This window comes from Marmota flaviventris, chromosome 18, assembly GCF_047511675.1.
Source record: "Marmota flaviventris isolate mMarFla1 chromosome 18, mMarFla1.hap1, whole genome shotgun sequence".
In the NCBI taxonomy this organism is placed as follows: Eukaryota; Metazoa; Chordata; class Mammalia; order Rodentia; family Sciuridae; genus Marmota; species Marmota flaviventris.
The window spans coordinates 41,136,546-41,164,409 of NC_092515.1; the positions used below are offsets into that span (position 1 = coordinate 41,136,546).

Consider the following 27,864-nt stretch of genomic DNA (forward strand, 5'->3'; position numbering starts at 1 on the left):
AAGAAATATAAAAGGGCCAGTTGTGGTGGCACACCCCTGTAATCCCAGTAACTCAAGAGGTTGAGCCAGGAGGACCACAAGTTCAAGGTCAGCCTGAGCAACTTAGCAAAGCCCTAAGCAAATTAGTGAAAACTTGTCTTCTAAATAAAATAAATTAATTAATTAAAAAAGGCTGAAGTTGTGGTTCAGAGGTAAAGTATGCCTGGGTTAAATCCCCAGTACCCATAAAATAAACAAACAAACAAATAATAAATAAATAAATAATATGACCTTTTAAAAAAAATCACCAATTGATGCTGAAGCTATTGCATGGAAATCTGACAAGGAATAAAATTGTCATAGAGTAACTCCTCACAAATTGCCTATTAACTACTAAACCGAAAATAATCATTTTATAGGGGAAATATTTGACAGATAACATCTTCACTAGGTGAGCATGTTAGCATCATCAATATTAGAACAAAATGACTTCATCCACCTTGTGATATGACACAGAGAGAACACAGCCTCACTTCCAAAGGATTTTCTGCCAAAACTGAATATGTATGTACCCACAAGAGAAAAACAGGTGCAAAAATTGAAGTATATGCTATAAAATAACTGGCCTGAAAACTTTAAAAATATCAATTTCAAGAAAAACTGAGAAATTATTCTAACCAAAGGAAAATTAAAAAGATACATTAAAAATACAATATGCCATCTTGACCTGTCTCCCAAGAAATTATTGTCTGTAAATAACAATGTTAGGACAGCTGACAAAATTTCATATGGATTATGGACAGAATAATAGTATTATATTACTGTTAAATTTTCTGATAATGGTAATTATCCTTCAGTTAGGAAATATATAGTAGTATTTTGTGGTAATGAACAAAATGTTCTCAACTGGCTTACAAATGATTGAAAAGAAAAATGTAATATTCATAAGTAGACAGGTAATGATAAAGGAAATTGAATATATAAAAATATATGATATTTCAGTAGATTGTTGTATTATTTTTGCAAGTTTTCTGAAAATTTGAAGTTCTGTTATAAGTATCCATCTGTGGTGAATAACCAACTAAATCTGTTTATCAGATTTTTACAGATTAGGTTAAAATCCTAATTTTCCATTTGACAGATACATAAACTAAGATTTAAAGAGATTGTAATACTTGCATAAGGGCACTTGGCTAGTTGGTGTCACAACCAGAATTTTAAACCAAATATATTTGCCTCTGAGAATTCCTAATCTACCATCTCTCTTCAACCAGGTTGTATTGTTCCTAAATACAAAGGAATGTGGCATGGACTTCAATGTAGCACTTTCTTGCTTCTTTCTGTAAAATATACCTAAACTCTTAACCTAGTAATTAAATGAATCTTGGCCATCATCTGTTTGGTGTGAGTGAGAAAGCTTGGCGACTCAGTCTTAGCTCATGGACCAAAGAATCTCTACAATGGGTAGTAGCATTGGCACCTACAAAGAAACTACCCATCGTTTGGAAAAGGTACAGTAGTCCCCTTCTTAGCTTAAGGAAATATATTCCAATGGATGCTTGAAACCACAGATACTACTAAACCATATGCATACTAGTATTTCTTTTTTTCTTATTTTAATTTTAATTTGTATTTATTTGTATGTGGTGCTTAGGATTGAACTCAGTGCCTCATGCATACTAGGCAAGCATTCTTACCATTGAGCTATAGCCCCAGCCCAAGGATTTCTTATATATACAAACCTGGCTAGGCAAAGCAGGATGCCTGAGATTTTTATCTCGCTAGCCAGATTGGTACACAATTTTAAATTCACGAATTGCTCATTTCTAGAATTTCTGATAGGTAACTATAACTGCAGAAATTGAAACAATGGATAAGAGGAGACTACTGTTCTCAAATCTCTACTTGACCTTAGGAATGAAATTGAGTTGCAGATTCCAAAGACAATTTTCCCTAAGACTGATTCTGACCCTTGAACAATAGATAATAAAATCAATAAGGTGTGTGGGGATGGGTTGGGGGGTAGTATTCACTGCTAAAAAATCTGGAGGATAAAAATTATATGGAAGTGTAAACTAAGATGCCAGTACAGACAACTTTAGTTAAGTTCAAGAATTTCATTAGGAAATGGGACCAGCCATGGAAGGACAAAAATTTCAATTATTAGTGGTACTTCTACATTATCTGATTATCAACAATAGTCAGAAGTATAAGGGCAATAAAAAGAGTAGCTATCATTTACTGAGTGTTTAATGTATGAATGATGCTGCTAAGTACTTGTCATCTATAAATAATCTCTCATTTAACCCCAAATTTAAAATGAACAAAATCTTAACAATGACAACACTAACCTTGGGCACACTGAGCTAACTTGATAAGAGTTACATAAATCGGGGCATGAAGCACACTGCACCACTAATTTTGAGACAGTACCACAGTTTAGGGGTCTAGAGCTACTAAAAAGGAAGATGGAAATCTTGAAGAAGAAACTCTTAGAGTAAAAGTCCCATAAAAAATCATCTTAGAAGTTACAGACAACTTCTACAGAGACCACATCATGAATAAAGCAAGGATTTGGAGCCAAGTAAATGAATGCAGGTGATCTGCAGTTATGGGTCTATCTCTGCTATATGGAATGTTTATCTAGCTCCTTCAAATGTATTGGCTTCTCATTATGCATATGAGACAGTAATGCCTAACTCTTTAGTTTATTATAAAAATTAAATGATAGAATGGATATAATGTTCTGGGTAATGATTATGATTTTAAAGGACCCTGGGACAGATCATTCACATGCATACAGCTTTCTCAGCATTTGTTGTTCATACTGTGTTCACCAGGTCACGTAAGGACATAAGTTAAACATTCTTTCAGATTAAAACAAAAAGTCATATGAATCCCCTTCGTATCTTGGAAACATGGCTTAAGATAGCTTATGCTATAACTTTTCTGAGTAAACTGTTTTTCAAAATTCTGTGGAGTTAGCTAGAAGAAAAGAGAACATACATCCACTTAGCACCTAGTAGTAGGAGGTAGTTTTATAAGTTTGGACAAAAATGTTGCACAGATATGCCAACTAATAATCACTGTGTGCCCACAATCTGCCAAAAACTGAATAGAAGCAATTATGAAGGCATAATGGTATAAAGAAAAGATAAAGCCTTTGGCTGAAATTTTAGTTGAACTTCATCACTTCTCCAAGCTCAGTCTTTTAATATAGATGCACATAAATTATTGCATATTATTTTCCTAAGGAGAGTCTGTAGACACAAATTTGGTGATTTTAGTAGGACTACTAGAAGCAGTAGCCACAGTTGTAGTATTATAAGCAGGAACTATTATAACAGCTACTATAGAGTCAATTAAGCAATGAATGGCGATATTATGCACTAGTCTATGTGGCATCTATCTTTCTATCAACTCATTTCGGAAACCCTGAAAGTTTAAGTGACTTCTCTGAGTCACATAAATGGTAACTACTATTCACTGAGTCTAGGAAAGGATTTTAGACTCATCTGCATAGATTTTTTAAAAAACAGATATGTTACACATATGTACTATTTAAATTCAGGAAAAGAAGTGATTTTGATGCAACAGAGAATGTTGGACTGGAAGGATGGATTGGACTACTTACATTTGTGAATATTGATTCTCATAATTCCCTACCCTTACCCCTCACCCCTCTGTTTAATAGGTACAGTTCCTCCAATAGCAGCTCTTCAAGATGAAACTGTCACTTCATCTCATTCGCTTGGGATTTCTGTGTTGGAATGGAGAGATAGATATTAGAAGTGCTGTATATAATTGCAACCTCAGATTTCAGATAATCCAATGAGAGATGAGACCTGCTGTTTAGTACAACAGTGTGTGTGTGTGTGTGTGTGTGTGTGTGTGTCAACCTGCTTCACACATTTCATTTCAAAAAGATACCCCATGGAGACAAATAGCCTGAGGTAAATAAACAAACTATACATTCTGCTTTTGACTGGAGGCTTAACTTGTCAGGGATAATAATTTACATAGTGATCTTCTCCTTTCTGCCTAGAAAGTTGCATTAGCTTCAAGCTATGTGCTCTGTTAAAGAGTCATGGGGAGAAAAATCCTTCCTATTTCAAGCTGATTTTTTTATTGTTAATTCTTTTCCAGGGGTTATGTGCGATCTGTATAACAGGTGAACTGGTAGTAGGAAGGAGGCTAAGAAGACAAGTAGAAATTATTTTCGAAATAGGTAAACTCATTTAAGCAGGGAATAGCCTGTTATTGCTGCCTTGTATCTTCCAAATGAATGTTTATGTCATCCAGAAATTCTAGGGGCACTCTGAGTTACATCCCTAACCTCTTTTATTTTATTTTAAGATAGGGTGAGTCTTCCTAAATTGTCCAGACTAGCCTCAAACTTCTAATCCTCTTGCCTCAGATTCCAGAGATGCTGGAATTTTGTTGTTGTTTTGGTGGGGTTTTTTTTTGTTTGTTTTGTTTGCTTTTTTAATGAAAAACTCTATGTCAAGAAAGTTTAGGAGCAAAACTGATGATAAATACATTTACGTTTGAAATTTGATTCAGCAATGTTCATTCGGCTGACCTTAGATGAATTATAGAACCTGATTAAATCTGTTTATGTCCACCAATTGAAACACACTACAATGTGTATCTCACATGGGCTTGTTGAAGTGAAATGTGCTAAAGTGTTCAATCTAGTGAAAGCAGATCTTGTGCTGGTAACATTCATCATTAGTATAATATTAATAGTAATCAGATTTCCTCCTTTCCATAGAAGACTCAGAATGCAAGTTGTGATACAGATGATCTAGAGCTGACCCTATTTTTGTAAAACATCACATTTTTGTGAAGACAAAAGTCTATAAAAATCTGAGATGAATTTATTAGTATTAAAACATTTTAGGTAATGGATTTGACTGTTACTGTATTTAAAAGAATATTTACCAGAAATGTTTAGCACAAAAAATTTCCCATTAGTAGGAAAGTTAATATTCATTTATCTGAGTAGGTATAGAGTTTTGGTGGTGTGCATGTATACGTGTGGGGGGGGGGGGGATATGTCATTGCTACATAATTATGAATCTAAGATTCTTTCCCTTCAATATTTACAAAGTGAGCCATTAAGTCTAGCTTTCATTTCAACAAATTACAGATACTTCAAATCATAGAACATTTTCAGTGACTCAAGAATTTGAAGATCACACCATTTTTAAATTATGCACAAAAGAAAATAGTAGATGTTTAGCACTGTTATTCCAACATAATAATTTTTATCAACAATATTTTAGCAATACTGCAATATCTTTATAAAATGTTAACAATTTAATATTTCCATATATATCATATTATTAAGATGGTGATGACTCTATAATTGGGTGCAAGAATACTTCATAATGTCTAATATCTTTCAGGGATTCATGCTTGCTTTGGCATTGCTCAAAATAAAGATGGCCTTTATGAATCATGTTTCTCTAAGGGGGTTCTGCAGCTTGTAGAATTCAAAGTCACTGTGTCCCCTCTCACCTTCTAATTAGATGAGTTAATGAGTGGTAGAGGTTGAAAAGTGGTGAACATATTCAATGCCCCCACTTTGATCTTCCAAATAATTATTTTAACTGCACTGGGGCATTCTGAAATACAGCAAATGTTTGCTTGTTAATATGGAATATGGGTATCCATTACTTAATTGAGAAATTTCTACGTCTCCCTAAGTGTTAAGCACATACTTTCAGCTCACCTTTCAGAAGGCAATGCAATATTAAAGAAGCATGGCTCCTTCTACTCAAAGCTACTAATTTCTTCCCCAGGCTCAATGTTATACTGGTCAGCATGACTTAGGATTATAGAAGAACAGAATGTTGCCTTTCCAAGGCTGCTGGAGAGTACTGAAGCCACTCATGTTATTTCACAGATGAGCAATATTTGCCCATGGAGTAACAGGACTAAAAAGTGTCTAGGTAATGGCAATTAGAAAAAGTTTTAATTAATAACAGAAAAAGTCCAGGGAATGGAATGCTTAGAATATTAATAACCACCATTATATTTAGTCCCCACTGAATAAACAAAGATATCACAACTGTTGCTTGGAGGGATACCTAAAAGACAAGCATTATAAGCTAATTTACTAGATGAGGAAACTGAGGTTTAACAAGGTTAAATGACATGCAAGGTCTCAGGCTATAGTGTATGGTTGTTATGACAGAACTTGAATCTCAGCTCCATCTCACTCGATAGCAGGAGCTCCATGCCACCATCCTCCAAACTTCCATAAATTCTCAATGGAAAAGAAACTGACCATTGTTCTTACCCAGCAGAAGTCAATGGAAGCACTATATGTGCAGTGTTCTGTACAAACCATTCATCTCCAAGGATAAACACTGGAGAAAAATAGACATACCACTGTGGCTATAACAACAAAAAATACAGGAGTTGTGCTGAAAACTCACTAACAATTTCAGAAATATATAGTATGTATCATTGGCTAATCTTCTGTGTGTGTCTGTGCCTTGGTATCTATATCCCCTGATGCTTCAAACCCAAGTCCATGGATCCTACAGAGTTTGGCTTGGGTGAAACACTGTATCTTATATAGTAAATTGTAAAATAGAAAATGCTATTTCTTTAAGAGAAAGGAGTTTCAAATTGAATATGGGCATTCGGTTGCTCGGCCCTAATGTTTGCAGTTTCCAGGAGAGGGAGAATGGAAATTTAACCCTTACTAGATGGGCTAGAGAAGTTTTACTTGTGCTGACACTTTCAAAAAATTTAAAAGAGAAAGTCAGAACTTTGTTGAAGCTCAGAAGAGTGATAAGAGAAGATTTTGCATTTGCAAAGACTCTTGGAAGTCTCTGATTCCAAAGTAGGAATCCTTTCTTCAGCTACCTCAAAAGTTTTCTCAGGGGAGAGGAGCATTCATATACAGACTTTTAACTCCCTCTCATATCTCAAGGAGCAGTTCCCTGGCATGTTGATTTCCATTGTAAATGTGACAAAGTTTGTCTGCTCTGTCGTAGCAGGATAATATACCAATACGTGTGTGGTCAAGTGACCCAGAACTGTGCTACTTCTTGCCACCCAAATCCAAGCCTGGTGAATATCCCTATAGAAAGATTTCATTGCAAAGGCTTCCCTCAAATCTTAGCAAAAGAATCCTTGCATTTCTGGTTTCCTGGCCTGCATTATGCATAACCAGCACATATGGGGTGCTAGGCTATTTTAAGGAACACTATCTTGGATAATGGGAAGCTAAAAGGTCACAAAACAGTGCAGACTTTTGAAAAACCTCATTCAATAATATCCCTGCAGGATGGCTATTATTAATCCAAGATCTCAGTCTGCATCTGCCAGTATAAATAGGGAAGTAACACAGTGCATGGATTTTAGAGACCACATAAACCATGCGATTAGATGGTGCACTTATGCAAGGCTTTCTTACCTCCAGCGCTGGTATGCTGTTAAGATTTAGGGCTGGAAGTTCTAAAAGCCTGCTCTGTAGTGCAGCCTAGAACTGCAGTAAGGATCTCAATGCACTTCCTAATGGAAAAGAGTTATCACAGGGGAAACACCCTCAGTAATGCTGAGTGATTCATAAAAGATAAGAGTAGGCAGTGTTGCCACTGGAGAATACCAGGTATCAGAGGCCTGGTTTCTACTGTGAGTCTAACACAACTCAGTTTCCCCACTTGGTTCTCTGGGTTGTGCCAGTGACCAAAATAAATATTTGGAAGAGCAAACTGTATTTTAAAAAAGTAAAAATTTTCCCCCATATTCCAAGAGAGCATTTCCAAGATCAGAGAAACATAAGGGGAAAGACAAATAAAGTAAGGGAGGAGGTGGCACAGATGTGGCAGAAGGAATGTACAGGTTTTCAAAGCAGCCAATTCTGTTTTCAAATCCAAGCTCCCTACTGAATTAACTAACCTGAGACATAGACCACAACTCTCTGAAGCTGTTTCTTTACTTGTTAGTAGAGGGTAATGTTAACAGCACTACCTCATAGAGTACAAGTGAGCACTAAGTAAGAGTTCATGTATCCTGGAAGATACAGGAGTAATTTTCCCAAGTCCTGTCTATATATAGCCTTCAACGTTCACATAGCCCATTGTTTATTATATCATTACAATATGTATTTGCTCAAATATATTTGCAAATTCATGGAAACAGAAAGCTAGCTTCAGCGTTCACTTAGGCTACTTTAAATTATTTAAAATTAATTCCATGACTTTCTCTTTATCTATTCATAAATATAATAGAAAAATTAATTCTAATTAAATGGGTTTTTAAAAAATTTTTTTCCCAAATAGCTCAAAAGCCTAGTTTATAGTTTTAGAGAGTTTCAGTGGATGTTAATTTTCTAACCCATATCTCTTTCCACTTCCCACTTCTCTTGTAAACCATTATCACAGTCTATATGAACTATAATTTTTTTAAAGACTCATTATTAAATTATGATGTTCCTTATATGATTTGAGGTAAAGTGAGCATAATTGTGGTTCTAGCAACAATTGCTAGAAAATGGATAATGTTGTCTCCAAAATTTGTGTCTCCAAAAGTTTGAGAAGAAAAATCACAATGTATGTTGGTTCACTCAAATTGTTCTGACCGAGTCCTGCCAGCCACAGTTACTCAGCAAATGCCATGTGTCACAATGAAACTGCATTCCTTTTCAAAAGAAGCAAACCTGCATGATCAGAAATGCCGAAAATATATGCGTAAGTGCACCTGTCCAGGGACTAACAGGTCAGATTGGGCCTGGTAAGACTCGCTCTGAGGTTCCACAGTCTACCTCATATGGTCTTTCTCTGCTTGCTTCTCTCTCTCCCTCTCCATTCCCGTCCTCTCTCAACCTTGTTCTTCACTCTGTTTCTGGTCCTCTGTGGTTCTTGAATGTTGTATTCTTGTGATATTCTCTGGCTTTCTGTGTTTTCTGGGTATAGGCTCCTTTCTCATGCTATCTTGTTTGCAATGTGACTTTTTTCTGTCTGCTTCAGGATTTCTGTCTGTCTTTTTGCTGTTTGATTCTGTGATTTGTATTTCAATGACTCCGTCTCACCACCATTCTTCATTTATGGGTAGGTAGTGGAAGGGGATGCTAGAGTATGTGCATTTCTATGTTTACTATTTGGTCTTTCAGCTTTTTTTCTGCTTGGGTCTTTCCTCTAACTGTTGGGATGAAAGAAAAGATGAGAATATTCAAACACATTCCTGGTAGTCAAGTTGGGGTATAAAATTGGGGTTTAGCCATCAAAATCCAGATCTTTATGGTAGGAGTTTAATGACAGGGAAAGCACAGGGAATATGGGAGAAGCAGTGGCCTTGATCAATAGGACCAGTCATTGCAAGCACCTAATGATTTCTGAAAACGCCTCACAAGACTGATTATAAATGTTCCTGCAAAGGCAGGGATGCAATCAGGGGATGAGCTCTGCTACAGCAATGCTATTCTGTGGAGGAAAAAAAAAAAAAAAAAACTGCACACACACTACACACATATGAGTACAGCAAAAAGCAAACTGCAATGAGAAATTCATCTGTACTTTTGGGCTTGCACAAGCACATCAGAAAAACTTCACTATAAATAACCCTGCCACATTCTAAATAAAGCCTTCGGGTGGCTGGGGAGTTGGACTTGCTTCGAGAAGTTACAGGATTTGGTCATTTTTAATAGCCACATTTGCTCTTTCACCAAATTACTCTTCTTTGGAGAATTTGCTGAAGGCATGAGGGGCTTATTCTCAGTGGTGAAGGTTCAACCATAGCAAAAGACATGACCAGGACTACCCAGGGCAAAGTCACCATTATGAGGGCTGAAAAGTAGGGAGAGAGGCAGAAGAGAGGAAACAGAGAAGCACAGATCCCTCTGGAAAAAAAGATGTGTGGAGTTGTAAGGGTCCACCAGGAAGTCATTGCAGAGAGCTAAGTAAATTATAGATCCCACCTCTAGAGCCTCTGCAATATTGTCCACCAGCTCAGTTTCAAGAGTACAGGGAATCGTTACTAAATTATTCAGCATTAGCACAATTACTTCAAGCAACTGGAGGGTACAAGCATTTTGTCTTCTTTTAGTTCCTGTCGATGTGTATGGGATTTTATTTTTCATTCTATTCAACCATCCCACTTCTCTTTCTGCTGTTCTGGTGACTCACTACAAGAGAAATCCAGGAAATTGCCCCATTCTGCTCAAAGATTTCAATGAGCTAACTTAACATTACAGCTCCAGAGGAGCTAGGAATTCCACCAGACTCCAGCAAATCATTTCACTCTCATCTAATCAGTGAAAAGTGGAGTCAGGTCAAAAGCTTTAATTTTCTTATCTGTAAACTGGGGAATAAGAGCATAGCTAAATATATTTAAAGTAACTGGCAAGATGCCTGATGTGTTCAATAAAAATATTCTCCTCCTGCTAATCTCTCTTCTTTATCATTTCCTTTTACTTCATGATCATTTTTAATGCATATTGTAAAATAAAAGAGCAAAAAGACAGATATTGTGTCAGCCCCCTTAATTGGAGAACAGCTCACAAGTCACTATACACATGAAAATAGTCCTTCCCAGACCCAGAGTATTGCAGTATCATCTCCCCATAAAGAAAATAAAACAGCCACTCCATGCATAAGGTCCAAAGATATACTTTCTTTCTTAAGGGACATATATGTATATACACCTCTGTCTCTTACTAGCAAAGCATATAGTGGTATGTGCAAAGAAATATGCATAAAGAATTTGCTATGGGATAAGCATCTGTAATTGCTCATTTACTAAACTTCTCATGTATAACTCAAAAAATCACCCTTTGGTTTCTCTCAGTGGTCTCATTTTTCTCATCTGCAAATGGAGGACGCATCATAGCCTATGAAGCACCTCTCACTTAGGACTCAAATGAGATACTGTTGCCATGGTTGAAAGAATGAGCTCTGCTATCACCTTACCCAGATTTAACTCCCAATTTACCACTATTTGTCTAACTAGCACCTCCTAATGAAAATAACTCTTCCCTTTATTGAGTCTCAATCTGGTAATGGAGTTAAAAGTATCTTGTCCAGAGGTATGCTATAAGGATTCAACAGACAAACTTTATAAAATGCCATATAGTAAACAGTCAATAGATACCACCAGTTTATTTTGGTTACTCAAACCTGATTTTCTTCCTTACTTTAATGTCCCTGGACAGTATCATTAATTTCATCATCTCTACTATAATATTCACAGGAAAAAAAAAATCTGTGTAACACAGCTGGGCAGTTTTTAGGATTAGGGAGAAATAGAAATATGCATCCAGTGTTTTATTCCCTGCTGTTCCCCAATATTCCCAGCCCTTCTGATCAGGCTCATTTAGATTCTGCTATTGTCTCCCACTGAAGCCCAGTGACATTTGATACTCCGCAGACTTCAGAGCACATCTGCAGCATTGTGGTAAATACATACAGAAGTCTGTGGAACTGAGCAGGGAACAGTTAGCAGTAACTAATGGGGCTGGGGTGGGGGTGGGGTGAGGGTGGGGGTGGAGAGCACATGCTTGTCCCTTGGTTAGACCTGCAGGGCCTCTGCAGAAGGAAGGAATCATCTGCAAACTGATAGCCCAGCCCACCATGTCTGCCACTTACCATATGGAGTGCAAGTGAGATAAGCAAATGCTTGCTCCCCAAACTTTTCCTGGGGCTCTTTCAAACACCACCAGCTCCATGACCCTTTTTGTTAAATTGAGTTTATTCAGGCCAGATATAAACCAGGGATGGGGCAGGGGTGGGGGTGGGGGCATATTCAATTCATTCTGGGGTTGATTATTTATCAATTAATTTCTTAAAAACTTTACTGGTGTGTGTAATATATATTAAAATATTTAAATACATGACTTTAATATTTTTATGTGTACAAAAATTACCTGGGGCTATTGTTGAAAGGCAGCTTCTAAGTAAGTCAGGATATACCCGTGTTGAATGAGATTCTCCATTTCTAACTAGCTCCCATTATTGCCACTGCTGTTGGCCTACAGACATTCTTTTGAGTAGTAAGAATGTCATATATCATATTTCTGTTCCAGGTTATAAGATCTAAAAGGATTCTTAAATCTGAGGAAGAAAGAGAGAGAGCCAGTGCTTATCAGCGAACATGCCCACATCTTAAATGAATATTCAGATCTTTGAGTGTTGATAAGGCTGCCATTTATATTGCAAAATATTTAAAGATTTATGCACAGAAACATGCATGAACAAATTATGCCAATCTGTATATTGGGGGGTGAATATATGTTAAATATAATAGAAATACGTGCAGATATACTTTACCGAAATACATAAACAGGGGTAGCCAGGCAAAGTGAAACACTGTAAATGTGATCACCTTTTACCTTTTTAAAACTGCCTAATTCCCTAAATAACTTTTCTAGGTTATGCTTTTGTTTTGAAAGATTACAAATAGCATGAAAACTGACTATATTATCTGAAGACTTATAGAGTAGTTTCCCACTTCGAGACCACATATAAAATGTTCCTGTCTAGCTAATAGTTGGTCTGTTCCATGTAATGGGAGTTATTTAGCATGCATTTAGCAGTGCAGCCAAGACTGACTGTTCTGTCTTCGAAGTTGCATAAAAATGAATAAATATGCTTAGCACTTTAATCCATTAATTGATGAGATTGGCCCACCAATGGTTTCACACAGGTATAGCTTTACTTAAAATGAGATTCTATTTACCAAATGAGCTTCACAGGATATAATGGTTTCCAAGAAGCTCCTATGAATGGATGGCATTGATTTTTAAGAAAATTGAGCAATATAACATTATCATTTATTTCCCCTCATTTTATTATGTTCTATAATAAAAGCATATCACAGAAAACAAAATGCAGAAAATTATTTTGCAAAAAATTGAAAATTTCACCACATATATATTTCATTGCAAGTGCCCCTTTATTGTTCTGTAGTAGTTATTAATCTGAACAAATGTAAGAAATTAATTATTCATTTTGTTTTCAAAACAGATACTAGGATGTCATTTATGCATTAGATATTCTTACATATTTGGGTTTTTATGATCTTATATACTCAACAGGGGAAATATTTATATCAAATATGATGGATAGAGTTATAGATGTAAATACCTCTGTTTTTACATTTATTTTGATACCAGGGATTGAAACCAGGCATGCCTAACCATCAAGCCACATCCCTAGACATTTTTATGCCTTTTTTTAATTTTTTTTTTTTTTTTTTTTTTGAGACAGAGTCTTGCTAAGTTGCTCAGGATCTCACTAAGTTGCTGAGGCTTTGAATTTGAGATCCTCTTGCCTCAGCCTCCCAATCCACTGGGACACTGGGATTAAAAGCACATATCACCACTCACAGCTTTTCTAACAATTTTTTTAACTTAAGAGCATTAGCAACATATGTGTGTTTTGGGAATGTGTGTATGTTTTGGGGGTGGAGGAAGCAATTGAAAAAGTAACAGGAGAATGGTGAAAACTGTTGAATATCAGTGAACCAGGTGATGAGTTTTATGGTTTTTATAAATGTTTGAGTACATATATAATCAACATTTGAACATGTATATTTTTCATGTGCACACATGTATCATAATAGATATGTGCCAGTATATACATTATTATAATTATATTCTAAGTGCATTTATGTCGTTTCTGGTATTTTTTATTTTGCACCATGTTATAATTCTCATTTTTTTATGAAAATTTCTTTTAATGAGAATTCAATTTATTACTTCATGGGAACATGCCACGGGTCACTTTTAGGTGCTTTGTATTTGTTTACCCAAACTTTCCTTATGAATTTTAGCTTTACACTTGTGATGAGAATCAATTTTCTGCTATTTTTTCCTCATACTGACTACCTTGTTACTCTATACTCATAAAATTGTATTATTTAATCTGTCTCTTTTCACCATAAGCATATGACTGCTATCATTTTGCTTCTAGTGCAAAAAGTACCTGGCTCAATGAGATGACCCTCAAAGGACTAATAGAACATGCTAGATACTTTCTTCAACATGTCTGATTGAATATGCTTTTCAGGATATCTACAGTGATGAACATGAATGATGTACTCTTTCACCTGGTCCCTTGCAGGGAATGAAGTGCACAGGGTGAGAGAAAGGGGTTGAATAAGGACCAGAAGATGAGTTGTTTACTCTTGTACAAACTCAGCTAATGGGCTTTGCATGCACATGTATGCAGGTGGCCAGGCATGTCCATGTCTCGGGGGAGGGTATCGTTGCTGCTGATTTCAATGTCTATTATTCTCCTTACTTATATTAGCATAAAACAATTTTTCAACTGTTTTATTTCCAAGTCAGGACATTGAATAAAAGGCAGACAACATTTGTTTGGCCAGATTGAAACACGCAATGCTGACTTGCATTTTGGCCAAATTATTGGTACACCAGGTTCTGTCTGAGTAGGCAGAAGCTTGATGGAACTAACAGTGAATTGTTCTCGCAAGCCTGAAGATACAATTTGGCTGTGGCTGTGTTAGGCTAGTGCTCTTAACATGCAAACGGCCAGCAAAAATAATGGCATGTCAAGTACAATTTTCTCACTGGTCGCTGACACCATAAACTATAATACGGTGTAATTATTTGACATCCTGTGCCCTTCATACTAAGCACCACCCAAACAATTTCCAAGTTACACAGAAGAGGGAAGGTTAGAAGGTCAAATTTAAAGAGAGAAAATGAGTCAGTGCCTTGGAGGAAGAGGATTATAAATAGATGTGGCATCACCAGCAAAAGAGTTACATCCAAATAAGGAACAGCTCCGAAGCCCAGGTAGGAGGGAAATAGGGAGGAAAGAGAGCAGAGGAGTTTATGTAAGAGAGAGGATTTAGGAGAGAATAACTCTGACCACCTGGAGAGCAAACCATTTTTTTCCCAAAATAAAGCAATACGAGGAAGAGAGGATCACAGGGATCACAGAATGAGAGCTAACGCAATGCAACTAAAAAATTGATAGATGTTGCAAATATTTATATCCCAGTTCCATAGATATTTGAATCTAAAATATATAACACCCTGATCTACCATGCAATTACAAGAAAGGAAAGTGCACCCTGGAGACAATAAATGATGGCCTTTCCCAGCTACTTTGAAGTACAGTTGAGTTAGAAAGAAGCCACATCTCTCAGAGATCCATGCCTATATTTTCCACCTTGTCTCAAAGACCCCAATCCCAACTCTCTGTATTTTAGTGTAATGGACTGAAAGTTTATGCTCACCCCTCTTCTCCCAAACATTCACACATTGAAATATTCACCTCCAATGTGATGGCATGACTACTTGGAGCCTTTTAGAAATGATTGGGTCATGAGGGTAAAGCCCTCATGAATGAAATCAATGCATTTACACAAAAGGTCTCAGAGAACCTCTTTGTCCTCTTTCTGCCATGACAATATGCACCATGAAGATGGCAATCTGCAACCCAGAAGAAGGCCCACAGCAGAACCTGTCCTTGCATCTCTGCGATCAAAATATCCAACAAGAACAACTTAGAGGAGGGAAAGTTTGTTTTAGTTCATGATTTCAGAGTCTATGATTGGACAACTTCATTCCTCTGGGCCCAAGATGAGGCACCACATTATGGAGAAAGGGCCTGGAGAAGGGGTGTTGCTCACTTCTTGGCAGCCCGGAAGCAGAGAGAGAAAGCAGAAGTGGGCACAGGAAAGAGGAACTCTTCCAGAGCACACCCCCAATGACCCACCTCCTCCAGCCACATCCCACCTGTCTATAGTTACCACCTAGTTGACCAAACTAGGATGGGCTGATTAGATTACAGCTCTCATAATCTAATATATTGCACCTCTGAAAATTCTTGCATGAACACAGAATCTTTGGGGGATACTCGATTGCCAAACCACACTACTCCCTGAGCTCAGATTTCTAGTCTCCAACACTGTGAGAAAAATAAATGTCTGTCATTTATAAGCTATGCGGTCTGTGTTAACTTGTTATAGCAGCTTGAACTAAGACATCCAGTCACCCTGATCTCCTCCCAAATCTATAAATAGCCTTGTGCATGCTATGTCAGGAATGCTATCTCTTTTCATCCCTGCATCATGATTTACCTGGTTAATGTGTCTCAACTCACAAGTCATTTCCTTAGGGAAGATTCCATCTCCCCACAGAATTGGTCAATTTCCTCTGTATTAGCTTCAAAAGAACCCTATTCTTTCACTTCAGAGAACTTACATGAGTTTTAATGTGACGTTTGTTCATGTGATTATGTCTCCTGCAAGCAGCCCATTTTTCACGACAAAGGACATAGATCTGTGTTTGCTTAGTGCTAAGACTCCACTGTCAGTGAAATATTCACTGGGCTTAGCAGATAGCAGATGCTCAATAAATAGTTATGTAATATCCCTATTAATTACCCTCCTTACCCACAGTGGAGGGCTCATGATGGCATCCAGTTGTCTACCAGAAAAAGTAAATGCACATTTTATTATAAGGATGATATACTTTTTATTTTTCTTTCTTTCTTTTTTTGTCTTGGTTGCAAGATTTATCAAAAAACCACAGTGGGTATTCTCCTTCTCTTTTCTAAGACCAGAACAAATAAGCCTATTTAGGTTAAGTGTCCCTTGAGCCACTTCTTTCTCCACCAGAATTTCCTGAGAAAGTTAATGGCAGAGTGTGTGGCAATCTGGAACACTCAGTATTTATGTGTTTGTGAACAGGCTGTGCACCACCTTGTTTCACAGAGAACTGGAGGCAGAAGCGGAGTCTGCTTGGCTGGTATTTATCTTTCAGAAGGATTTCTGATCCAGGTTGTGCCATAAGTATAAGCAGAAGTTTAAAGATGAGCTGGAAGCAAACGTGCTACTGCTTGCCACTGGTAAGGGACAGGGTCTCCACAGAGTTGCTCCTGCAGCCTCTTGGAGAGAGGGCTACTTTAGCAAGTGAACTCTGCTACCTTCACTATCTCTAAGATGTTAAAAGTCAATATATGGAAACGGTTGTTTAAACTACCCAGCTGCTCTAGCAACAAAATAGGCAATATAAAAGCCAAGTATTAACCTCTTTATTGAAAAATGTTATTTATATCAAATCTGATTGGGTTTATATGACTTTTCCAAATTCCTCCAATATTGAGTTGGATAACTCTTCATGACTTTGTGCAAACTATTTACTGAGCAACTTCTGATATCCAACTAGCATGCTAGGATTCTGGGAATTTTTAGTGTAGAACAACAGATGTAAATATATAATTTCTTTGTGGAACTTGCAATTCTAACAGGAGACCAATCATAAACATAGAGTAGGTTAGATAATGATCACTAGAAAGTAGAAAAAAATACAACATAGGAAAAAAGCTGTGAAATATGGCAAGAAGGACGATTGTATTTTATGCAGAATGGACAGGAAAAGACTAAAAAGATGACTTTCAAATTAATTCTAATTAAACAGGATATATGGAGGGTTATGTTGCTCTGACCAAGGGAATGTTCAGTCACCTTACTATACCTGTGATCTGCGTAAACCTTCCCTCTAACTGGGGCACCTCAGTTTCAGCTCTACCACACCCCACTAGGCTGAATGCCAGGCATTTTTCAAGATCTACTGAAACATTGCTTCCACCCAGACTAATGAAAGGGCCCATTTTTAGGCTCCCAGAGGCTTGTGCTGACAGGAGGCAATAAGGAAATAGTCGGTGTGTTTGTCCACCATTCTACTGCAACCATACACACACACACACACACACACACACACACACACACACACATTTTTACACAAAGTAAGAACAATATTATGACTACAATTTCTGTGTGCCAATCACTGTGTATTTTATTGACTCTGAAATATTCGTATTTATCTTATTGCATAAGCCTTGAACTACTTCAGTAACTTTCCCAGGGTTAGCACCCATAAAGCAATAAAATTAATATGCAAACCTCTGGAGACTCGTCTCTCTCTAATGCTGAGAGTCTTTCCCAGCATCCAGCATCTACGGGTATGTAAAATGGAAGATGGTTGCTGTAAGGGTGTATGTGTAGCTCAGAAGAGCCAATTACTCAAAAGCTGGTTTTGCCCTTGAGCTTGAACTCAGCCTGCCAGGTCTGAGGCTCCCACTACGGTGACATGCAGGAGGGCCTTTTAAAGAGCAGGTATGCTCATAAGTAACTAATGCTTCTCAGCCCGTTCCTGGGGAGCTCTGTGGTGAAGTGGTTTAAACAGTCGGATGTGGAAGAGTGTGCACAGAGATAAAACACTGAAAAGCACCAGTGGGCACCCCGATACGGATCATCCCCGCATTCAGCCTGACATAATCTGAAGCAGTCACCTGAAATGTATTTTTGGCTTTGTTACAACCCAAGATCCTCAAAGGCAAAGTTGTCCTAATTCAGGAGACATTTTCTTTTGGGGCAAATGTGTTTGCTGAAAAGCTTTTCAGAAAATAGTTTAATTCTACTTAAACAACGGTTTGGGAATAGGCCATGGTAGGGTGCAGGCAGAAGGGCCAATTTATAAAAATGTCTGGAATTAGGACTCAGAAGTTTTTTGACTATTTTGAAACCCTAGGGTTCACTAAAAACATTTCTGTCATTCAGAGAAGCATGAACAGCTCAAGAATTACTAAGTCACACAGAAATGCTAAAATACTCGCCGTTTGCTCTATCTCTATGACTCAATTTAAGGAACAGAGGTGAAATCAGCCATCAGATTCTGAGCCCAAAACAAACCTTGCTTTAATTACTTTTTCTATTCAGATAAAAATGGAATGCTCTCTTGAGCACAGTATGTTCAGTTATGTACATTATGCAATACAGGACCAAAGTGATACACCTGCATAATGAGATAACTAACAGAAGAAATGCACAGAGGAAGTATTGATCTATTATATTTATATGCACATATTTCCAAAATTCCATAAGATATGGAAATGACTTGAATTAAAACTGTTTAAAGAAATGTGCACATCCAGAAGTAAGAATTTCAGGACTTTGCAATCTGTATTCAGTAACTATTGAGTAGAAATTATAGGTTAGACTCCAGGTACCTGATTATGAATATGTAATAGGATATGGTGGGTGAAATTATGGCCTTGAGAGTCTCCAACAGGATTTAAACCCAGGTAGATCATTTGCTAACTCTGTGATCATGATTTGATTTATTAATTCAGCTAAGGCTCAGTTTCTGCATCCACACAAAAAAAGATAACACTGGTTAAGAAGCCCATATCTAAAATCCATGAGGCTATATGTGTTTTGGAATTCAGAACTTTTCACACTTTAGAAACATATCAAGGTATATAAACTATATAGTAAGTAACAGTCTCAGCAGGTCTGGGGCAGCACCCTGTAATCAACTACATTAATATTTCTGCAGTGAAATGTATGAACAGTCACAGTACTGGGATGCATTGTGACTATAAATAGCTTCATGTCAGTTCTGCTACCTGAGTTTGTATCAAGAATATAAAAAAAAAATCCTTCACAGAATTTTATATTTTGAATTTATATGAATGGGAGTACAAAACCGTTTTATATGCATATTTTCATATGTTCATGTGTGTGTGTGTATATACACACATGCACACTGATAAACCTATACATACATATACATATCTGGGGAACTCTTGTTAGGATCCAATAGATTTATGCCAACAAAGTAGTTTTATAGTACCATTTGACATGCAAAAAAACACTCAATGTTGGCCAGAATATAAGTTCCTTGAAGACAAAGATCATTGCTTTATGGATATGCCATATGCACCTAACAGAGTGACTGGCACACAGGAAGAGCTTAATAAAGATCAGTGGAGTGATTTATGCTATCTCCTCTTCCAAGCTTTCTTCTTCTAACTAGAACCACATGAAATGAGAAAACACAATGCTCAGAGACCCAACTGCCTTTTCAAGACAACAGGTAGAAGCAGTAATACAATCAGAAGCTTCTAGTGAAACACAAAGAATTAAGTCTTGAAGATCAATATTTAATACCCCTCCTATTTTTCTTTTAGATCACTGCATTTGAGAAATGAATAATACTGGCATGATTCAATTCTGAATCTAACTTATTAAGTAATCTGCCAGCAGCAGGCTCATAATTGGAATTCTACCTAAGGTGATAATGTTGCATCAAAATTAATGGAAGCTTAGGGATAGTTCTGAGGCTAAACCTGTAGTGTCCTCAGTAACCCACCGTGATTTTGGAAAACTGTGACTACACAAAGAATTTGCCAAAAATAACAAAACATATGTAAACTAACACCTCTCTCTCTCTCTCTCTCTCTCTCTCTCTCTCTCTCACACACACACACACACACACACACACACACACACGCACACTTTTAAAATAAAATTTTGATTATACACTTTTTATCCCACTTTACAATGAATGAGCTATTTTCCTATTACAAATTTCATCAAATACAGAACAAGGTACTGTTAATCATTTACATTAAAATCTTCACTTTCACCATTCTAAAGATTGAAAAAAATATGATGAAACAAAAGGAGAAACATACATCTGCAATTGTAGATACATGGTCTAAAAATAAAATGAAATAATATCTTAACAACTGAGGTGGTAGAATTTCAAACTGAGCAAAAGATGTATACCTTTTCCAAGCACAGAGCCAAGTACCACAAACTAAAGACAAGGTTTGGCATGGGCAACTCTCACATACATGAGGAAGAATGCATATTTGTTTATGCATTACATAAGTGTTGGGTTTTTTCTCTCTGAGGGTGGGGAAGAAGTGTGTGTGTGCAGGAATGGGGAGTCCCAAGAAGACCATTTTTATATGGTTACTATGGGATTATTCATATTCCTAAGGAAACCAACAGGTTAACTAACCAACCATCTGGCTTAAAGGATTTAAGAGCTAAGTGTGGCAGCAACTGTGGGGAGTCTGATGTTAAACATCTAAAGACCACAAACAGACCCTGAAATTGGGATCTTAAAAAAAACGAAGCTTACCCGGCCAACAAGAATCGGTTCAGGTCCAGAAAACTCTTCCAGGACAAACATTTGATTCCAAACCCAGCCTCTTTTGGAGCGGTTCAAAATCCGCTGTTCTTCACTCAGCCTGTTTAGTTCCAAAGGGGATCCACTCATTAAAACGTGAGAGTGAGACTGATTCATCGGAGCCATGTAAATGCAAGGGGGGAGAGCAATCCATAATATTATTAATGGAGTCCAGAGATCCAAGAGCATTTCCGCTAGCCGTTCTGGCATGGTCCCACCAGTTAAGCAAATCACCACGAAAATGAGACAATTATTTTGTTTGCCTCCGGTCTGCAGCCATCCAATTCATCATGCAGTGCCGAGTGCTTACTTACAGCTCTGCCACGTGCTGAAAGCTCTGGAAACAGACATCATCTAAGCAGCTTTTCTAAGACCACAATCCATTGGCTTTCCTTTCCGTTGAAATTTCCTGCAAAAACAAGGAGGAAGAAAGATAAGGGTCCCCTGTAACAGGTTTTAAAACCAAATCACTGCTTTTCAGAAGCACCTAAGTGAGTGATAATAGGCACTTCCCAAACTCTTGAAGTGAAGGAAGAGGATCTGAAGAATTAGAATGAGTAGACTAATAAGTCCTTTGATTTTTTAAGCTTCATTTAGATTTTAGTATTCATTCCATAGGTGTGTCACTTATCAAAAACTGCTTCAAGCCCTCAGTCTCTTTTCCCTCCTTTCTTTCCTATTGCACTCCTTCCCTCCCTCCATTTCTTCTTAACTTTTGTCCTTCCTTCCCTCTGTCTGGTCCCCCCTTCTCTCTCTTCTTAGATTCTTCTTTGTAATGAAGTTGGGGGTGTACGCAGAATAGATCGCCTCTGACTGTTTTCTTTAAAAAAAAAAAACATGAAAAACCTTGTTCAAAGACAGGGTATGCTGAACTCTGTGAAGAAACTCGAACTCTAATGAGTAAATTTAAATAATAATAATAATAATAATAATAATATTAATAATAATAATGGGAATAGGAGTGGGAAAAGGAATTTATCTAATTTTTATGGTCTCCCCTACCAATTCCCATCAGACAGGACTATTTCCATTTCAGGGTACAGAATACAATTCTCTAACAGGATGCTAATAATGAAGGAATAAAATTAGAATGTTCCCAGAGAGGGATTCTGTAATGTCCAGCCTATATGCCATAATCAGGACAGTGTCAGGGCTCCTGTTGTAAATGTATAGTTGAACGGGAGATTTGAATTATGAAAAAAAAAATTCCTTTGGGAATGAAATATAGTAAAGATAAAATTTTCAGTTGAAGAAATTCAGAAAGGGATGAGCAAAATAAATAAAGAAATCCCCATCACCTGAGGTGTCAAATACATTTTTTGCTTACCTTTGGTGTAGCAAAATTTGTTTCTTCCTTCTCACAAAGATTATTTTTAAAGAAAATGTTCACTACAGATTCCAGAGAGAAGCCTCACGGAATTAGATTAAATGGGAAAATAATTCCTCAGGACACCTGTGGGAATGGTTTGGCTCAGGGAATTCATAATAGGGTAGGGAACCTTTCACCTCTGCGTCCCTGGTTCTATTCTGGCTCCAAATGAGAAAGCAAAAAACTCTTTAACACTGGGTAGGCTGGAGAGTGGCTTAGTGGAGCCAGATGAAAGGAGCAGACACTGATGCAGCTGTAAATACAGGCAGTGTCCCCTCTAACAAGATGGCCAGATGGGTCCCCCTGCTTGTCACTCTGTCTGTCCTCAGTTCGATTTCTAGGACTCAAAAGGGCCTCACCCTGATGAATGTGCAGGGCGCCCCTGCAAGCAACAGTTGTTTTGGAAGTGGAAGACAGCGGCTTTCCCTTGGGCACCAACTCAGAGAACACTCCAGAACAATGTCTTCTTCTTTCCCTAATACTGCAGCACACCCAGGGAAATCAAGTCTTCCCTTAAGACCCACTTTGATCCCAGGGTAAAAACACAGATCCGCAGGCTTCAGAACTGGTCCCAATGAAGTAGTCCCCAAATATCTGTCCCTTTCTGAATTGCCAAACCATTTATTTACTGAAGAGGCATCTGCAGGATATCCTTAGGGTGCCAAGCTCTCTCCCAGCAAGACGGTAGGGAGCCGTGCTGAAGGAGTATTGGGGTATGGCAGAGAGTGTCTGTTCTGGAAGCAGAGAGCCTCAGAATTGAATCCATGCTCACCCAACTTGCTACCTCTGCAGTAACGGACAAGATGTTAAAGTTGCCTGAGCTTCAGTTTTCTCAAATGCAGAATGGCCATAAAAATAATCCCTATCGTACAGGGCAGCAGTGGGTGTGGTTCAGAACTAAGACACACAAAAACAACAAAAAGGTGGGAAGCTAAACTGTACCAAACTGTAATTCATGTGATTATCCTCAGTCACAATATGAGAGTCATGGGGACAGGGTCCCTGACCTGCAGAGGCTTTAGTAAAAAAAGAGAAGCAAAGAATATAGCTACGTGACTTATACAATAAAAGTAAGCAAGGCCCAGGAGTGGCAAAAAGTTACACAAAAATCTTCCCCAAAGTGTCAAGGGGAGGCAGGAAAGGGAAGGGCTTGTCCATTTTATGCAGATGGTTAGATACATTCTGGTCCATGTTTCTGCCTCCCTGCTTCCCAGGGAAGAGACTTATTCTCTTTTCAAATATACCCTTTCTATGGCAAGCCTACTTCAGGGCTCAAAAGCCACATGTGTTGATCTCCAGTGACCCAAGTTATATAGATGCAGCAGAGGGTCCTGCAAGTGACCTCTAGTACAGGCCTGTTTGGGGCTTACATTCTAGTCCTTACACTTACCTGGGTACAACCAGGGCTTAATTAATGACAACTGCAAGAATGACAACATTGTTAATAATATGGACCTAACAGTTTATTTTGAGGACCAAAGGAGGTAATCTTGGTAAAGCATGAGGATAGATCGGCAGGAATATACCCTTTGAATTGTGCCAAATACCTTTGGGAACCTTGTTGTTAATGATTCTGCTATAGTAAAGCTTAATTCCAACATCAAATCATAATAGATACTTCTATTATGGAAACCTCCAAGTGAGATTCAGGTAGAAGGTGATATACATGATAGAGGACCTATCTAAACTCGCCAGAATCAGGCAAAAGTCATTATAAACCTGGGAACAATTTTATATAATGACAGAGATTCACAAGCTAGAATGAATATATGACTAATGGGATATGTGTGTAGCTACAAAAATCATCCATTGCCAACATATCTTACAGTTAAATAAAGCTTTCAATACCTTGAGTTGTTGTGTTCAAAACCAAGGCAGAGAATTCATTAAATGACTTGCCTAAGGAACATCTCCGTAAGGACAGAATCATTATTTGAACCTAGGGAAAGTCACTTCAAAATTCTCTCTTAACACAACCCATTCTTTTATTATTTTAATTAATGATGCATATTTTATTATGTGTCAGACACTGGGGATAGAAAAGCAAACAGGTCAGAGCTCCTATACTCAAGGAGCAAACAACGTAATTGGGAAAGATAAAAAAACATATAATTGCCATATTAATAAAAAAGTGGTCTTGGGAGGGATAGAGGAATACAGAGTGCTGATATGCCACTCATCTTGGCAGTAGAAAAGAAGGCTTCCAGGAGGAGGTGTCTCCTCCATGTTGAGAAGGAATTAGCCAACTGAGGAGGGGCTCAATGTGAAAGAACATTTCAGTCAACCCACGGACAGGAACAGGTCCATCAAAACCAATCCAGGATCTCTGAATGGGTAAGTATCTGAGGCAGTTTTTAAATCATCACTTGCAAGTTCACCCAGAGATCACACACTCCTCTTTTTCCCCTAACCCACCAAATCCATAATGGCCATGGTCTCCCAAGAGTCCATGCCAAAAAAAGGCACACTCTTCTTTGACAATTCTTTGTGAAAATGGCATGTCTGACTTCTCCAAGTGTTTGGGGAATAAAAGTGTATGTCAACCCACAGAGAGGGTGTGCAACTTTCCACTTTTTCAGAGGAATGGTGGGTGTCACTTTGCCAATGCCCTGCAGTCACTGACAGAAATCTGGAGAAAAATTATCTCCGTTCAGTGGAAGTTCTTTTTCATCCACATCAGTCATTTTTTTAAAACTCATCCCTGTATATAGCTTCTAAGCACTGAAACACTCATATGCTGCCTCATTAAATGTTGCCAAATTCTTAAATTACCTACCTGTATTTTTATATTACCCTTTATTGAAACAGGCTTAGTTTTTTAAATATTCATTTAAAACTGGAAAGTCAATGTAACTTGTCATAATAGAATGTAACTGTAAAATTATAAGATTAATAATGAACATTTAGAAAGAGCCTTGATAATATTAAATCATGAAGAAGGAACACATACACACAAGCATCTAATCTTCAAAATAATCTTGATATATGTATTATTATTAATCATTTTCATTGTGAAGATAAGCAAGCAGAAGAAAAGAAGGATCACATTTTATATAAGGTTTTACTTTGACTAATGTGGGTACCATCAAAGCCTGAGGTCATATCTCTATTTGTTAAAAAGATCAGCAATAGTTAGAGGCAAACTAGTAAACATTTAACAAGGGACTATCTAAAAGAAAAAATACAAATCCCTGATTTGGAGTGTTTTCTGATTTCCACTCAGGCCGATTTCAAACTTCCAATGTGACCACTAACCTGTTTTGGCTGTTAATGAAAATTTGACCTTCAACTTCGAGAAACCCAGTAAAGAAGTAATTCTAGCACACCCCTAGTAGGGCCATCTCAAATATTACTATGCACACAAATCACATGGATTTCTTGGTAAAAAAACAGATTCTGATCCAGTCTATCTCAGGCCACATCTGGATTGTATTTCTAATAATCCCTCCTGCAGTATTGATTTGAGGACCATCCTTTGAGAAGCAAAGAATTTGAAAGAAGACCATCTTCCAGCTCACACTTCCTTGATATTATCTGAAATATTCAATGGAGTAAAAAGATAACCACTTCCTCTTCAGTGTCATTTAATGCCATACTTGGGCACTACTTAACCATCCTTGTGCATGCAGGACTAAACACACACACCTGACCTTCCCAGTCTGGAGTAGGTTGAATAGAATTTTGTATGGTGGTATGATGCTTTATCCATTCCCTCTCCTTTTATTTTATGTGTGACACTGGGAAAACGGCCCAGTTAACTGGTGTGTCCTCGTGCCTTCAAAGGATCTTCCACTTGGAGAGAAGCAGGATTCTACTGTCACACCGAGAGCCATATATTTATATACTTGAACTTCTGTCACCAGCAGAATTAATATTGTCCTTTTATAAGATCAGAGAATAGCTCTATAGGAATTCTGGAGATGCAACCAAACATTATGTCACTGTTATCAGAATTAATAACCACTGCGAATAGTTAGCTGCATATATCAACTGCTTAACTCTCTGCAAGGAAGAAGAAATTAAGCAAGGTTGTAAAGCCTGAGTTAAAAAAATCAATTTATTTTTACATTTTCCAACCACAATATCTATGTCTGGCCAAGCAACCCACTTTATTATAATGCTAAAGCATTGATTTACACCCACATAGTGATGCGAGGAGATTTTTATACTCTCTGGAATTTTTACACGTAAAAGAGTTTTTAGAATTCCTCCAAAAAAAGATCGAATCCCTTGGATAAAATACTTGTAACCTGATTTTTCATTCATATTCATATGTTAGATATAGTTCTAATTACAGCCTGGTTGTCACTCTGTTGACCCCAACCCTTTTTTCAGGTGAACTTAGTCAATTCTCAGATATGTTAAATGATTATGTAAAGACATATTACACCATGAATTCTGTAAACAACATGGATTGAAGTTCCAAATGATAAGTTACACACTGACGAGTGAACTTTAAAATAAAAAGAGGCTCTTAAAGGTACTTTGGGATTCAATCCAGAAGATTATTGTGGTTGACAGGAAATTATGCTTTCATTATCACTGGATTTAGTGGCCACAATATTTCATAGAAGCACAAATGACACACAAGACCAAAGAATTTCTATTAAAAATGTTTCTGACCTTGAATTTAGAGCCATTAGCAGGCTGCTTCAAACAGGTAAATGCACATTGAATTTGAAGTGGTGTTATTTCAGGAACACAGGGGAAGGGATTCAATGTGTGGCCCAGTGCTATTCAAGTCAAGCCCTGGGTGACTGAAGCTGAACAGGTAAGGAGGCTTTGGATATCAGAGAGAAATGATATTTGCATGTGTCCAAATATAAATAACATAAAGGATCATCTTTCCCAGAGCCTTCAGAAATCCCTGACCAGGGGTCTAGGGATGCAACTCAACCAAAGACACTTGTCAAATGTGCACTGGTCCCTGGGTACAATCCCCAGGGCTGGTGGGGGGGAATTCCTAACAAGGTACTCTTGGTAGATATAGGAGAAAATTCTTTAGTACTTTATGTATACATACAAATATTTTTGCTTTTTTTTCCCCCTCTACCCTCAGCTACAAGCTCCCTGGTCATCTTTCTTTGGCATCAGACCATACGTGTGTGTGTGTGTGTGTGTGTGTGTGTGTGTGTGTGTGTATCCAGATGTCCAAAAGCATATCATTTCCTTATCTTACCATCCAGAATAATACTTGTGAAGTAGACTTTTTCCTGTTATTGACATGCTACTCTTTTTTACTTGAAAATTTGTCTTTCTTAAGTTTTATAATTGCTGGTTACCTTGGAAGGAAGGAAGGAAGGAAGGAAGGAAGGAAGGAAGGAAGGAAGGAAGGAAGGAAGAAAGAAAGAAAGAAAGAAAGAAAGAAAGAAAGAAAGAAAGAAAGAAAGAAAGGTTTTCTCCTCCTCTTCCTTCCTCAAGATGGAGTCAGAAATTGATTCTTCAGATAGGAACTTTTGAATCTGTTACAGATATACCAGAATGGGGGGAACTAAACTTGGGACAAAAACAAGAAAGTGAAAACAAGAGTCATTCTCTACTG

General features: G+C 37.5%; 1 protein-coding gene across 2 annotated transcripts in view; it reads right to left on the reverse strand.

The window, feature by feature from the left end:
- Cdh8 (cadherin 8) overlaps window positions 1-21,163 on the reverse strand; it is a 345,035-nt gene extending 323,872 nt beyond the window's left edge. For both annotated transcript variants that reach the window (XM_027939092.2, XM_071604093.1), the window contains exon 1: window positions 20,906-21,163. In XM_027939092.2, the coding sequence (XP_027794893.1) occupies window positions 20,906-21,163 (258 nt within the window). The remainder of the gene's footprint in view (window positions 1-20,905) is intronic.
- Between the last annotated feature and the right edge of the window lie 6,701 nt (window positions 21,164-27,864).